Raw genomic sequence first — 15,900 nt, forward strand, 5'->3', positions numbered from 1 at the left:
GCTTTTAAATTTTGAATACTGATTGGCTGCTCCTATCCACCAGTCTGGATTCTCTCGCTTTCTTCTAAGTTGTCTCTTGAATCAGGTGGAAGTTGTGCCTATCAGTCATTCTGTTGTATGCATGATAGAGCTGCCCTTTTCTTGCAGTTACTTCCCCTCCCTTTTCTTTTCTTTTTTTTAAGGCCTTGATCACACGGGTATACTACGCCAGTGTTCATCAACCCTGTCCTGCAGGACCCACTAACAGGCCAGGTTTTATGTATTACCTTGGGGAGATGCAGTCTAGAATACTGCAATCACTGAGCAGCAAATGATATCAGCTGTAATGTATTTCAGTTATCTTGCAAACCTGGCCTGTTAGTGTGCCCTGCAGGACAAGGTTGATGACCACTGCCCTACACCATTCACCTGTGTGCCCGCATGGTGATGCACAGGTCACCCCCCTATGCAGGCAGTCCCGTTTCATGTCAGTTGGGTGCAGGGGTTGCATGGGCACAGCCGCTGTTCCCAATGTACCATATATACTTGAGTATAATGCCGCGTACACACGATTGGATTTTCCATCGGAGAAACCTTGCTTGGTTTTTCCGAAGGAATTCCGCTCAAGCTTGGCTTGCATACACACGGTCACACAAGTTCTCTGAGGTTCCGACCGTCAAGAACGCGGGTGACGTACAACACTACGACGAGCCGAGAAAATGAAGTTCAATGCTTCTGAGCATGCGTCAGGATTTTGCGTGTCGGAATTGCTTCAGACGATCGGATTTTATGCCATCCAGTGGTGAACCCGGCACACTGCACAGGAATAAAAACATTTATCTATTGCTGTTATGCTCTCAATATTCCTGAAGGTGTGAATATCCAACAAAGCATCACTGTAATTGGATGAAATATATGTGAACTCTAATTACATTTTAAATAAAGACCATTAAGGCTAAACCACAAGGTAAGGCAGAAATACCCTTTTCCATCTTTCTAAAAGTGTTTGCATGGACCCCCCCCCCCCCCTCCTCTAGGGACCCCCAGCCTGGGCTGCTGTACACATGCATGGCTACCACTTCCTGTGACATTTGTGCTTGTGAACTTCTTCCGACATGTAAAGGCATTTTTTGCTATATATGAAAAATTTGGTAAATGAGGTGGAGCTGTATTTACATAATAAACTATTTACACAAGCGTTCAAAATTCTGACAATAGCTGGAAAATGAAGCAGTTTAGGGATCTCTCCTGGGGAAGAATTGTCACACTATGGAGGGATATATATATATATATATATATATATATATATATATATATATATATATATATATATATATATATATATATATATATATATATATATATATATATATATATATATATATATATATATATATATTTTGTTTTGGGGGGGGGGGGGCTTTAGTGATATATGAGGGCAGAGATTCCCTAGTCCCTTTCTCTGTAGCCTCAGCTGCACTGGACAATGAATAAGTGCTCTGTGCTGAGAGGCTTCTGACACCTAGGAAGCAGTTTACTATGCTTCAGTTTTGAATGGACACAGTAGCGACTTGTTACTGATCACTCAGGCCTCGTACACACGACAGAGATTCTCGGCAGAATTCGCCGAGAAACTCGGTCAAAACCCGGATTCTGCCGAGAATCTCTGTCGTCTGTACAGTTTTGGCTCGATGGAGCCGCCGAGGAACTCGACGAGAAAATAGAGAACATGTTCTCTATTTTCTCGTTGTCCGCGTTGTTCTATGGGAGAAGCCGGCCCGCCGAGCTCCTCGGCGGCTTCATCCCAAAACTCGACGAGGAACTCGACGTGCCAAGCACGTCGAGTTCCTCTGTCGTGTGTACGGGGCCTCACAGTTTTCATTCAGAAAAGGAAGGGGCCGGTAGATGAATGGCCAGGCAGAGCAAATACAAGGGTGATAACTAGTGGGGCACCGAAATCAAAATGCTGGTACCGAAAACTTGGACAGTTTTTTTAAAAAATGTAAAAAAAAAAAAAACATTTAATTAATGTGGGTGGGATTTTTGCCTTGATGTCGAGGGGGCGGGATTTTGCATTGCTGTTAGTGGGGCGCAACATGCCATTATTGGAACCTTCTTTTTAACGACTATAAGATTATTTTCGGATAATTTTCAGCATCCAATATATCGGTGCATCCCTAGTCGCATCACTGACACTGTATGCCGTGCAGTCAGAGAATGTTATCACCAATAATTCAGAAATAACAGGATCTAAAATTAGGAAAAACAAATGAAAACCTGGTTATAATCGGTGTCCTTACCAAGGTGCACAGACTTCAAGCTCTGCAGTTTATTCTTTTAGGGTTCACGTACGCTTTGAATCTCCCCTAAATCCTGAATTGGGTATTTCTCAGGCAGCAGAGCATCTCTAAGTGTTGCAGACTTTAGGGGGGTGTTGTGGTTTGTAGTGCATGTGAGGAAGTGATGGGTAGGTCTTTACATGTATACAATCCTCCATATTGGAGCAGCAAGTCCACATTCTGATCTGCCGTCCTAACACCTGCTTCCTGTCTTTTCCTCTCTGTCTGCTTGGGATCCGGCTGTATATTAGAATGAGAAGGTAAGACTCACTAGATTTCCCTTTCTAAACATTGCTGTTCACTTGTAATCAGAACAACACGGCTTTCTGAATGTGCGCACGTTCATTTGATTAGATTTTTTTTTTTTTTTAAGAGAATGTTTTTAAAGTGATTGCAAAGTAGCTCGCTCTCTCTCTCTCTCTCTCTCTCTCTCTCTCTCTCTCTCTCTCTCTCTCTCTCTCTCTCTCTCTCTCTCTCTCTCTCTCTCTCTCTCTCTCTCTCTCTCTCTCTCTCTCTCTCTCTCTCTCCTCTTCTCTCTCGCTCCTCTTCTCTCTCGCTCCTCTTCTCTCTCTCTCGCTCCTCTTCTCTCTCTCTCGCTTCTCTTCTCTCTCTCTCGCTTCTCTTCTCTCTCTCTCGCTTCTCTTCTCTCTCTCTCTCTCTCTCTCGCTCCTTCTCTCTTTTTATAAACTGGTTTATACTTACCTGCTTTTTGTAATGGTTATGCACAGAGCAGACTTCTTCTTTGTACATTTATATAATACTGTAATAGAGTGGATTATAGCATTTTACCTTGGTTCACACTGGGGATTACTGTCGGGCAGGGAGAGAGAGGGGGAGAAAAGACATCACATTACATGGCAAGACCTACCCCGAAAATAAGCCCTACTGTGTCTTTTGTTGCCAAAATTAATATAAGACCCGGGCTTATTTTCAGGGAAACACGGTATAAAACAAGTAAAAGTGGCTTTAGTCTGGCTCCATTTAGATCACGCCCCCTCAGATGCCATTTGGGCGGGGCAACATGCAAAGTAATGGAGGACTCCATGACTAAGCCCTGTGGGTGGGGTGAAACGCGTCAATGAGGGGGGCGTGACCTGAAGGGAGCTGCTTTTACTTGATTGATACCTGGGATCTTGGTTGTGCAGCGTGTTGGCTTTTCTTGTTTACATAGACGTTGAGCTGGGATGGGCTCCATCCACGCCGGCACCCTTCCACCAGAGCTTTATGTTTTTTTTGTGGTTACAGTTCTAAAACTATTAGAAGTAGATGTGTTTAAAATCAGTTAATAAAAGTCAATCTGTGTGTTCAGGGCTGTAAAACTTGTACAAAACCTGTAGTGCTGGTATAGATCTCTCTCTCTCATATATATATATATATATATATATATATATATATGAGTTTTATTTATATATACATTGTATATATTTCCATTTTATTTTTTATATATATAATTTTATTATGGAAATTTATACCGGCACTACAGGAAGTTAAAATAGTCTGTCTTATTATAAAAAATAAAAAAAAGGCCATGTTTTACTTTTATTAAAATTTCATGGTGTCCTGTTGGTTTTCCCTACAGCTTGTTCCTCAGCTAGTTCGTATTCTTAAAAATCTAATTATGTCCGGATATTCTCCAGAACACGACGTGTCCGGAATCAGCGACCCCTTTCTGCAGGCGAGTATCAACCACATTAGCCGCTGTTCCTGCCCTTCTGGACTACATACTTATGTTTTTTTGTTTTTAATATATTTTTATTGGGAAAAATATGCAGATACAGCAATAAAATGAGATGCAATTTAGAATAATTTATTTTGTTAACATATAAAAAGAGTCAACCAGGTACGTAATAAAAACAGCTTGGGTAACCCATGCATAATAAAATTAACAGCAACTTAAAAGTGAAATAAGAAAGAGGGGGAGAAGGTAAGAGAAGAATATGAGGGCGGTGGGGGGCGAAGGAAAAGAGATCGGGTAGGGAAGCTGGCACACATTACACCAGTAACCATAAAGCTATTACATTTAGTTTAGCGAAACCTTAGAAGGGAGTTAAACCCTCCATTATTAGTAAAAATGAGACAACGAGAGTAGCTGTAGGACACTTTAGGACATACTTTGTGGTTTGGGGCGGTGCATGATGGGGGGGGGGGGGGGGGTCTGAGTTAAAGCGGGATTTCACCCTGAAATTTTTTTTTAACCTTTAGATTGAGGCTCATTTTGTCAAGGGGAATCGGCTAGTTTTTTTTAAAATCGAAGCAGTACTTACCGTTTTAGAGAGCGAGCTCTGAAAATCGGCTGTTGCTGCAGCTCACTAACGGTGCGAAATTCGTACGAAAATTCTTTGATACGATTTTCGAAAAAAAATTCTTTCGAAATTCGAACCGTGTATGGCCGCCTTAACATTATTATTATTATTATTATTATTATTATTATTATTATTATTATTATCATTATTATTATTATTTTTTTGTGTTTCTTTTACTAGGTGCGGATATTAAGGCTTCTCCGAATTCTCGGCAGAAATGACGATGACTCCAGTGAAGCCATGAATGATATTTTGGCACAGGTGGGTAGTAACTGACTAAATAAAAATCAAAATATGTTGCGCTAAAGATTCTTGGTATCGGTTGATTCAATAAAACATCAGCAGCCAGCACAATATTGGAAGAATGTCAATAAAAAATATATATAGTTAAGGTGCAGCGCTTAACCACTTGCCGACCGTCTCACGCACTTATACGTCGGCAGAATGGCTCGTGTGGGCAAAGCAACGTACCCGTACAGGTACGTTGCTTTGAAAATCCCACCGTGTAGGCGAGCGCCGCGGGACCAACGGACTCTATGTCCGCCGGTGTCCCGCGATCGTGTCACGGAGCTGCAGAACGGCGAGATGCCTTTTGTATTAAAGGTATTTCCCTGTATAATCCTGAAATCCCCCCCCCCCCCCTCACCTGTAAGGTAAAGGGCGTAATGAGCTAGCTCATTCGGAAATACTTACCTTAGAACGAAGCGTCCGTATCTCTGCCGGTTCACGCCGAGGGAGATGACATTATCCCTCTGCGTGCCTTCCGGGTATCGCGGCTCCAGCGCTGTGAGTGGCTGGAGCCGCAATGTCGTCACTCCCGTGCATGCGTGCGGGAGACTTCTTTCCGGCATCTGCCAAGAATCCCCTGTGCGCATGCGCTGCTGCAGTCAGCGTCTCATTTCGTAAAGCTTTAGCAGATATTTTTATTTTTTATTTTTCTACCTACAGGTAAGACTTATTATAAGCTTACCTGTAGGTAAAGGTTACAAATTTGCCTATACAACCACTTTAATGCAGCATAGTATCTGGTATCCCCACTTTAATTCCGTTTCATGCACAGGCCCCGGGATTGTTGAATGATGATTACTGAGTGATCCATCGGCTGACTCGCTGTGCTGATCTTCAATAAACTGACAACATCCGGTTTTAGAATACTGTCAATGATCATCCCAGCTCATTTATGAATGAGATCACATAATGCAAAGGCTTCAGTGAATAGGCAGAAGGAGGGGCGGCATTGCAGTACCAGCGACTCTGCTCTTGAAGGAGCTGAGACCACAGTGAGCAGCTTTTGGAGGTCCAGAAGTTATCTTCCAGGAGCACAATAAATCTGGGAGCCAGACACTTATCCTTAAGGTATCGGCATCTTCAACTTTAGAGTCAGTGCAGCTTCTATGCTCGCCCCCTCATTGCCTTCTGACCAATCACAGAAGCCTTTGTATTATATGAACTCGTTCACAAATGGGATGGGGAGGGGCAGGCATAGCTCCTTTCTCACAGCCTTAAGTGTCAGCAGAGCCATAATCCTGTCAGATATAAATAATAGAGATAAGTTCAGGGGGCGTCATGAACCCCCTTGGACTTAACTGATTGTGTGCCTTCGCTTTTTACAAAGTGTCTGAATTCCTGGAGTTTCGTTTTAAAGTGTGTTTTCTGTGAGCCTGTATTCTTTATATTTGCACTGAAATCCCCGAAAGCATGGGTGTCTAACCTGTGGCACTCCAGCTATTGCGAAACTACAAGTCCCATCATGCCTCTGCCTGTGGGAGTCATGCTTGTAACTGTCAGCCTTGCAGTGCCTCATGGGACTTGTAGTTCCGCAAAACAGCTGGAGAGCCAGAGGTTGAGCACCCATGGTCTAAAGCAGTGGTCTCCAAACTGCCACCAGAGGGCCAGATGTGCTAGACTTTATCCTGCCCTTGGGGCACTATTCCTCCCACTGACACCAACAATGGGGCACTATATCTTCCGATATCAATGATGGGATACTATTCCTCATACTGATAGCGGCACTACTTCTATTGACCACCAACCCTGAGGCCAAATTTATTTTCACTGATGCTGGACCTGTGACATTTTCTGCTGGCCACAATCCTGCCCCCCTGAAGTGTGAAGGACAATAATTTGGCACTTTTTTTGAAAAGTTTGGAGACCCCTGGTCTAAAGCAACCCTCCCATTCATTTGTTGAGTTTACACGCCACATCCTAGCTTCTTACTTTCCTTGATATCGGGTAGAAATGCTCTTTGGCTACGGCATCCTCTGTACATTGCACCCCGTAGACTAGTATGGGGCCCTCCCAGCACTGTAATCCCTTCTGAGGTTGTCTACTTTGGATGGGTTAATTATGTTTTATGGTAATGTGAGATACGGGAATCGTCTGAGCTACGTTACATTTTTCTTTCTTTTCTTTTACAGGTTGCTACAAACACAGAGACAAGCAAAAACGTTGGTAACGCCATCCTGTATGAAACAGTCTTAACAATCATGGACATAAAGTCGGAAAGTGGCCTGCGGGTGTGTGTTTTAAAAAGATAATTGCCATTGACCTACCTCTCTAGTAAATAAGATGGAGCTTGACTTTGCAAAGAATACCCAATCGCATGCAAAGGGCGGGAATGGGGGGAGAAACACATTTTTTCTTGCACACGATTGGTTAATGCAAGTCAGCAGAGCTTCCCTGCATTTACTAAGCTGTGGAGCAACTGCACTTGCAAAGTGCCCTGTCTGTTTGCCTTTAGTAAATCAACCCCAGTATCATTGCAGCCTTATCTTGCTTAACACAGCATGGTATCTGGTATCCCTACTTTAATTTCGTTTTATGCATATGCCCCGGGATTGTTGAATGATGATTACTGAGTGATCCATCGGCTGACTCTCTGTGCTGATCTTCAATAAACTGACAACATCCGGGTCTTAGAATACTGTGAATGATCATCCCAGCTCATTTGTGAATGAGTTCACATAATACAAAGGCTTCCGAGAATAGGCAGGAGGAGGGGCGGGCATTGCAGTTCCAGCTACTCTGCTCTTGAAGAAGCTGAGACCACAGTGAGCAGCTTTTGGAGCTCCAAAAGTTATATTTCTGGAGCAGAATAAATCTGGGAGCCCCGACACTGAGCCTTCAGGTCTCCGCATCTTCAACTTTAGAGTCAGTGCAGCTGCTGTGCTCGCCCCCTCATTGCCTCCTGACCAATCACAGAAGCCTTTGTATTATATGAACTCGTTCACAAAATACAAAGGCTTTTCTGAATTGGCAGCAGATTGGCATAGCTCCTTTCCCACATGTGAATAATAGAGAAAAGCCTACAAGAAGGCAGGGACCTCCTTAAACTGAGTGGTATGCCTGCTCTTTTTAAAAAATAGCTGAATTCTTGGAATTCAGCTTTAACAGTGCAGGGGAGCCCCACGAAGAGGGATGTTTTTTTAATTTCCCCAGAGTTAAGCTTTAAGACTTGAACTCTTACACAGTGTTCATTAAACCCTTCTCATTCCAGGCAAGCTATAGCTGTATTTCCGTGAGCCCAACACTGATCCTTCAGGTCTCATCTTCAACTTTAGCGTCGGTGCAGCTGCTATGCTCGCCCCTCCTGACCAATCACAGAAGCCTTTGTATTTCACAAAATACAAAGGCTTCTTTGAATGTGCAGCAAAAAATAAATAAAAAATCATCACACGTTATTCAATAAAACATCCCACCGGTATAGTATAGTGCTCATGCATAAATGGATATAAGGTGCTCCATTTGGTGTTCAGACAGGGGTGCCCCACATGGATGAACTCTCACCCCAAAACGTTGACCACCCATCGCTAGAGTGGTCACTTGCACTTTATGGGGAGTATAAACCCCTGGATGCCTTTATCCAAGGTCAGCTGGGCTTGACATAATCCTTAATGGATGGGAAGAGAAAATGACAGACTGGGGGGGGGGGGGGGCACCCCCATAGTGTAAAACCATAATTTATTATAAAAAAAATAGAATACAAGAGATGTACTCGCATGGTTTGGTGCCTATGCCTGGCACCCGGTGTGATTGGCATGTGTATATTGTATAGGGTAATCAGCCCAATCTTCGCTGGACACCGTTCGGGTGGGGTTCGGTCCCTGTGTTTGATTTTTGGGCAGATCTGATGGTACGATCAAGCCTCGACGTGTTTCAGCCAATAGGAAAGGCCGTCATCGGAAAGCTCTTCACAAAGCGCCCACTCTAGCGATAGCTGGTCAACGTTTTTGGGTGAGTGTACATCCATGTGGGGCCCCCTAAACCGCATGCACTTAATCACCTACAGGTATGTGATTTTGCACACCCGCGCCGCAGTAAATGTACGTGGGGCAGTCTGGAAGCAGTTGAACCACAAGCACCATAATAAGCCATTTCCCAGCAAGTCTAGAAAACGATCTTCATACTAGTTCCTCTGCTTTGTGTCAACTTGCTTATCGCCTCACTTGTGTATTCATCAGTTTACTTTCTCTCCTATTCCTAACAGGTTCTAGCTATTAATATCCTAGGACGGTTTTTATTAAATAATGACAAGAATATTAGGTAAGCCCTATGTAGGCCTTTAAATACCATTGTGTGGTTGGGGGTCTGTGATGTCCTGTGGGCTCCCAGTAATGGTAGACTTGTCATATTTTCAGATATGTGGCTTTGACGTCCCTACTCAAAACTGTACAGACCGACCACAATGCAGTACAGAGGCACCGCAGCACCATCGTGGATTGTCTAAAGGATTTGGATGTCTCAATAAAGAGGTAACATTTTTGTTTGTTTATAAAGAGTAAGTAGCTCTTTAGGAGGCTTTTTTTTTTTTTTTTTTTTTTTTTTTTTAGGTGACAGAGTATTTTTAGAAACCCTGTCATTTTGCTTATTTTAAATATTCTGGGCAAAGTGACCGTGTCTCCTGATTAGCCCACCTACCCAGCAAGGTATACTCGCCCATCCATGCTCCTTATCTCTCACCCTCCTGCTCTATCGGGGCTTTTGCTCCATTGCTGTAAAGGAGCAGAGCTTCCTATTGTAGAGGCACACATGAAGTCCTTGTAACGGAATGGCCCGTGACACCCAGAGACCTTTGAAGGATGTGGGGTACTCCTGTGCCAGCGTCACTAATGACTCTTGGGTCATCCTATGCCCCCTTTGGGCATAGGATGGCTGAGAAATGATAATTCATGTATTGCAGGAGATCTGGACATATAACAGGTGATTTCACGCTGACCCACACCAGGTCAATAGACTCCTAAGATATTCCACTGTCTATTGTGTGATGCTAATACTGTTTTGTGTCTATTGTACTAATTTAGTCTGTAAAGGTCAGATGTCTAACCTTTGAGTTGTTAATTGAGTCTGGCTTCTGAAAGACCTTTCATTGTGGATGCTAATGACACTGTATGGTGTGAAAAGCCTATTGATGATCAGGTGTGAATAGCTTATTGTCGGAGACAGAACGTCTGACTTCTCAGGTGTAGTAATTAGGTCATGTTAATTATGTCAGACCGGTGCCGAAAAGTCTGTTTGGAGACTCCTTAGCCCCCCCATTGTGTGATGTGTGGGTGCAGTGTGTCTTTGTCCCTGTGCTTACTGAAGCATGCTTGTAACTGTATAAAAACCTGAGAGCTAACCATTAAAGGATTCATTCATTCATTTTTGGAACCAGAAAGAACAGAGCTTGTGTCTTGTCTTAACTCTGGGGGAATGGATCGTGTCTGTTGGATGGTTGGAGTGTCGTGGGTTGATGGAATGGCATTTCGTAAACAGTGGTGACCGTTACAGTCCCCCATGTGAGAGTGGTCAGGTCTGAGCAGGCAGTTGCCAGGGTGGGAAGTTGGGCAGAGATGTTGGCCACCAAGGGGAAGGCAGGTCATGCATTTTTCTAACAGCAACTGGCCTTAACAGCAAGGAGCACATGGAAGAGCAATGCATGTCAAACATAAAAAATATCCCAGCTCACTTACCAGCCAGCCTGCAACATACAGAATTGTCCAGTCTAGCAGGTCATGTTAATAGGTGTTTAGTTTGCACACACAGTATTATCTGCAGTCCTAACTCTATAAATTTTGAGAGCCTCCATAGTAGGGGCACATATATAATAATGGATAGATTGAGGGCAGGTATTCCTGGAGGGAGCTTACTCCTCTTTAAAGGCACAGGGGCGCACTGGACACCCATCAAATGGCCCAATGTCTGGGTAAGGGATAAGTAAAAGTGGGGTTCATTTATTAAAGGCAAATGGACTGTGCACTCAGCAAGTGCAAGTTGCTCCAGAGTTTAGTAAATGAGATGGAGCTTCACTTTGCAAAGAATACCCAATCACATGCAAGAATTTTTTTTTTCTTGCACATGATTGGATGATGGAAGTCAGCAGAGCTTCCTCTCATTTACTAAGCTGTGGAGCAGCTGCACTTGCAAAGTGCCCAGTCTTATTTGCCTTTAATCAATCAACCCCAGTGTCCAGTGCTCCCCTCCCAGTTTTTTTTTTTTTTAATGCTTTATCTGGCTTAAAACAGCATGGTATCTGGTATCCCCCACTTTAGTTCTGATTTATGCACAGGCCCCGGGATTGTTGAATGATGATTACTGAGTGATCCATCGACTGACTCTCTGTGCTGATCTTCAATAAACTGACAACACCCGGGTCTTAGAATACTGTGAATGGTCATCCCTGCTCATTTGTGAATGAATTCACACAATACACAGGCTTCAGTGAATGGGGAGGGGCGGGCATAGCAGTTCCAGCGACTTTGCACTTGAAGTTGCTGAGACCACAGTGAGCAGCATGAGAGCTCCAGAAGTCATCTTCCTGGAGCAATTAATCTGTCCGATATGAATAATAGAGAAAAGTCTACGAGGTGGCAGGCGGCTCGTTGGACTCGGCTCATGATATGCCTGCTGTTTTAGCAAAGTAGCTAAATTCTTGGATTTCAGATTTAACCCTTGCAGTGCAGGGGAGCCCCACAAATTTCCCCGGAGGACCTGCACGCTTATACAGTCTTTATTAAACTCTTCTCGTTCCAGGCGAGCCATGGAGCTGAGTTTTGCGCTGGTGAATGGCAACAACATCCGCGGCATGATGAAGGAGTTGCTTTACTTCTTGGACTCCTGTGAACCAGAATTTAAATCGGACTGTGCCTCGGGCATCTTCTTAGCAGCAGAAAAGTATGTGTCTTCCCACAGAGCGCTGTCAGCGATTGTCACTCTGCACAGCCACACAGAGCAATGCACACGTCTGAAGCATTAAGCCCACAATAAATCTCATTCTGCCTGTTTTTTATTCCAACCGTTTTCAGGTACGCCCCATCAAAGCGGTGGCACATAGACACCATAATGAGAGTCCTCACTACGGTAAGTATCAGGTAATTTGCATAAAGTATAACGAATGCACTCGTGATCTTCGATGTGTAGAAATGAAAATGATTTTAACTGCTTATCGACCGCTGACCGCCTCGTGTATTATAAGTGTGGTGGCAGAGCGACTCTCCTGTATCGGATCATGTACCGAGTACGTGATCCAGCACTTCGGGTAGGGGAGTGCACTTCGCCGGTGATCTGACGATGTGTTTCCTCCCATCGAGATGGTTCCTGTCTTGACTGCGCAGGCGCAATCCTTGCCGTCGGAAATCACTGAACCTCCAGGGCAACGTGGAATTTGAGGCAAGTGGCCAGTCGGCCTCACGTCCTCGCTACGCTCGCTCGGCCTCCTGGCTCTTTTTTTTAACATCCTCCAATCCACGGGGATGTTAAGGAATGAGCCTGGATGCCCGCCCGAGGTTCGGAGATTTCCGTGGGCTTCGTCCGCGCTTGCGCAGTCAGGCACGGAACCATCTCAATAGGGGAACCATATCGACTAGACACCGGCTCTGTGATTAGTCACAGCACAAGCCAATCAGCTGGTGCCGGCTAATGGATTGCATTTTTGCTTGCACACGATTGAATGGTGGAAGTCAGCAGAGCTTCCCCCTCATTTACTAAGCTGTGGAGGAAACTGCACCTGCAAAGTGCACAGTATTTGCCTTTTCGTAAATCCACTCCACTGTCCAGTGTTCTTTTTGAAGCTTTCTCTTAAAATGGCACAGGTTTTTATTTTTTATTTTTTATTTTTATTTTATTTTTAGGCATTATCTGGCTTAAAACCGCACGGTAGCTGGTATCCCCCCACTTTAGTTCCGTTTTTATGCGCAGACCTTGGGCTTGTTGAATGATGATTGGCTAACTGACTTTAACAGCAGCAGGTGCCAGTGGCGCCGCTGCTGTGTTTTAGCCACTCAGGAGAGGGAGGGACTCGACATCGCTGAACAGAAATGGGGCTCAGGTAAGTATTAGGGGGGGCTGGGGGAGGCTGCTACACACAGAAGGCTTTTTATCTTTATGCATAGAATGCATGAAGATAAAAAAAGCCTTCTGCCTTTACAACCCCTTTAGTTCAGTTTCACGCACAGAGCCCGGGATTGTTGAATGATGATTACTGAGTGATCCATCGGCTGACTCGCTGTGCTGATCTTCAATAAACTGACAACACCCGGGTCTTAGAATACTGTGAATGGTCATCCCAGCTCATTTGTGAATGAGTTCACACAATACACAGGCTTCAGTGAATGGGCAGGAGGCGGGGAGGGGCGGGCATAGCAGTTCCAGCGACTTTGCACTTGAAGGAGTTGAGAGTTCACATAGATTCACATTATAGCTCAAAAAATAAAAAACGCAGAGGTGATCACATACCACCAAAAGAAAGCTCTATTTGTGGGGGGGAAAAATGTATATACATTTTAGTTTGTGTACAGTGTTGCATGACCGCGCAATTGTCGGTTAAATAAATGCAGTGCCAAAAAGCAAAAAAGGCTTTTATTTTATTTTTTTAATGACTTGTTATATTTACCTGTCTCCATATCAAGCCACTTGCTATGTGGGAACTCATGCATGCTTGCTCCCAAGCCAGCTCCGAGTGTCCATTGACACACAGAGTGCGGCTCGGCCCCGTCTCTTTCCTTTACTAGCTGTGATTGACAGTGGTAGGAGAGAGAGAGCTGATGCTGCAGTGCACATCGCTGGATTGAGATCGGGCTCGGGTAAATATTTAGGGGGGCTGTGGGGGAGCTACATGCATTTTTTTTTTTTTTTTTACGTTAATGTATAGAATGCATTAAAGGGGTTGTAAAGAAAAAACATATATTTTATTTTTAATAAAAAACATGTCATACTTACCTCCACTGTGCAGCTCGTTTTGCAGAGTGGCCCCGATCCTCCTCTTCTGGGGTCCCTCGGCAGCTGTCTCTGGTCCTCCCTGCAAGAACTCCACACATTCATGCAAGCTCCCTCGCATTGTGTGGAGTCCTTGCGGGCACGCTCCCGCTCGCTGTACCACTCGGCCTCGGCATACCGCGGCATTGGATGTGATTGACAGCAGCGCCAGCCAATGGCTGCGCTGCTTTCAATCCATCCGCTCTAGCCAATCAACGGACAGGCTGAGCGGCGAAGAGGATGTCTGGGCCGAGCGTGGGACTTTCGAGGGGTCAGGTAAGTAGAAGGGGGGGGGGGGGTCGGTATTGTCGAAGTTTTTTCACCTTCATGCATAGAATGCATGAAGGTGAGAAAACTTTTACCTTTACAACCCATTTAAGGTAATTGAACCTTGTACCTCCTAGAACCACTTTAACCACTTCCGGACGGCCCGTCGATATACGTCGGTCCTTTGAAAAAGTACTTTTGTTATGGCAGCAGATATCTGACTTAACCCCCCGTACTCTTGGGCCACTTAAACATAATAGTGGTCACCGTGGCGGATTCGCTGCAAAGGCTGGAGTTGAGAGGCAGTCATTTTACGAGCCCTATGTTGCTCGGGTTTGATTCCGGTCTGTCCTGATTTTTTTATTTTTTCTCTTTTTGCTTTTTGTGCTTTTCTAGGCTGGAAGCTACGTACGGGATGACGCCGTTCCTAATCTCATTCAGCTGATCACGAATAGTGCAGAGATGCATGAATATACTGTACAGAAGCTCTACAAGGCCATTCTGGATGACATCTCCCAGGTAAACGAGGCTAACGGCTGATCACTTGGTACTCACACTTTACAATTAAGTGTATGTAAACCCAAAATCTAGTTTTTCTTTGTGTTTTTATTCTTAATATATATAAAAAAAAGTTTATTGGGCTTTAATAAGCCAACATTTCATTATGTTTTGGCATCATGCCCCACTGTTTTCGTAAAAGCCAATTTTCACCCTTTAAATCAACTTTCATCCTCTTGACACCCCCCCCCCCTCTGCTACACAAATAGCCCCATTTGTTTATTGATTTTTTTTCCTGGCCCCTCCCTCTTGTCAAGTGCCCCCACAGCAAGCAGCTTGCTATGGGGGCACCCGAGGCAGTTGGCAGGTCCGTGTGTCCATTCAGCTGCTGTTCACCCCCGCCCCCCCCCCCCCCTCTCTCTCCTGATTGACTAGCTGACTCTGACAGCAGCGGGTTCCAATGGCGCTGCTGCTGTGTTTTAGCCACTCAGGAGGGAAGGGACTCGACATAAGGGAGCTTAGGTAAGTATTAAGGGGGGGCGGGGCTGGGGTAGGCTGCTACACACAGAAGGCTTTTTATCTTCATGCATAGAATGCATGAAGATAAAAAAAAAAACTTCTGCCTTTACAACCCCTTTTAGTTCTGTTTCATGCACAGGCCCTGGGATTGTTGAATGATGATTACTGAGTGATCCATCGGCTGACTCGCTGTGCTGATCTTCAATAAACTGACAACACCCGGGTCTTGGAATACAGTAAATGGTCATCCCAGCTCATTAGTGAATGAGTTCACATAATACAAAGGCTTCAGTGAATGGGCAGAAGGAATGGGGACGGGCATAGCAGTTCCAGCTACTCTGCTCTTGAAGGAACTGAGACCACAGTGAGCAGCTTTTGGACCTACAGAAGTTATCTTCCTGGAGCAATACATTTTGTCAGATGTGAATAATAGAGAAAAGGCTACGAGGTGGCAGGCGGCTTGTTAGACTCCACTCATGATATGCCTGCTGTTTTAGCAAGGATGGGGGGCACTATTCCTCCCACTGACACCAAGGATGGGGGCACTATTCCTCCCACTGACACCAAGGATGGGGGCACTATTCCTCCCACTGACACCAAGGATGGGGGGCACTATTCCTCCCACTGACACCAAGGGATGGGGGGCACTATTCCTCCCACTGACACCAAGGATGGGGGCACTATTCCTCCCACTGACACCAAGGGATGGGGGGCACTATTCCTCCCACTGACACCAAGGATGGGGGGCACTATTCCTCCCACTG

The 15,900-nt window shown here is 44.8% G+C and overlaps 1 protein-coding gene and 4 non-coding genes across 6 annotated transcripts in view; all 5 read left to right on the top strand.

Moving 5' to 3' along the window:
• Positions 1 to 15,900, top strand: part of AP1G1 (adaptor related protein complex 1 subunit gamma 1) — a 65,101-nt gene that overhangs the window by 30,482 nt on the left and 18,719 nt on the right. Inside the window, exons 7-15 of one of the 2 annotated variants that reach the window (XM_040329566.1) lie at positions 2,570 to 2,578; positions 3,898 to 3,993; positions 4,802 to 4,882; positions 7,039 to 7,137; positions 9,108 to 9,163; positions 9,259 to 9,372; positions 11,633 to 11,773; positions 11,905 to 11,959; positions 14,516 to 14,638. In XM_040329566.1, coding sequence (XP_040185500.1) covers positions 2,570 to 2,578; positions 3,898 to 3,993; positions 4,802 to 4,882; positions 7,039 to 7,137; positions 9,108 to 9,163; positions 9,259 to 9,372; positions 11,633 to 11,773; positions 11,905 to 11,959; positions 14,516 to 14,638 — 774 coding nt within the window. The remainder of the gene's footprint in view (positions 1 to 2,569; positions 2,579 to 3,897; positions 3,994 to 4,801; positions 4,883 to 7,038; positions 7,138 to 9,107; positions 9,164 to 9,258; positions 9,373 to 11,632; positions 11,774 to 11,904; positions 11,960 to 14,515; positions 14,639 to 15,900) is intronic. The other variant, XM_040329567.1, reaches the window with a different exon arrangement.
• Positions 5,687 to 5,764, top strand: LOC120918135. The gene has a single exon (XR_005744344.1). It is a non-coding gene; the product is annotated as a small nucleolar RNA SNORD71 (small nucleolar RNA).
• Positions 7,455 to 7,532, top strand: LOC120918134. The gene has a single exon (XR_005744343.1). It is a non-coding gene; the product is annotated as a small nucleolar RNA SNORD71 (small nucleolar RNA).
• LOC120918138 lies at positions 13,058 to 13,136 on the top strand. The gene has a single exon (XR_005744347.1). It is a non-coding gene; the product is annotated as a small nucleolar RNA SNORD71 (small nucleolar RNA).
• LOC120918137 lies at positions 15,280 to 15,358 on the top strand. Its single transcript, XR_005744346.1, has one exon. It is a non-coding gene; the product is annotated as a small nucleolar RNA SNORD71 (small nucleolar RNA).

Source organism: Rana temporaria, chromosome 11 (assembly GCF_905171775.1).
Source record: "Rana temporaria chromosome 11, aRanTem1.1, whole genome shotgun sequence".
Lineage (NCBI taxonomy): Eukaryota > Metazoa > Chordata > Amphibia > Anura > Ranidae > Rana > Rana temporaria.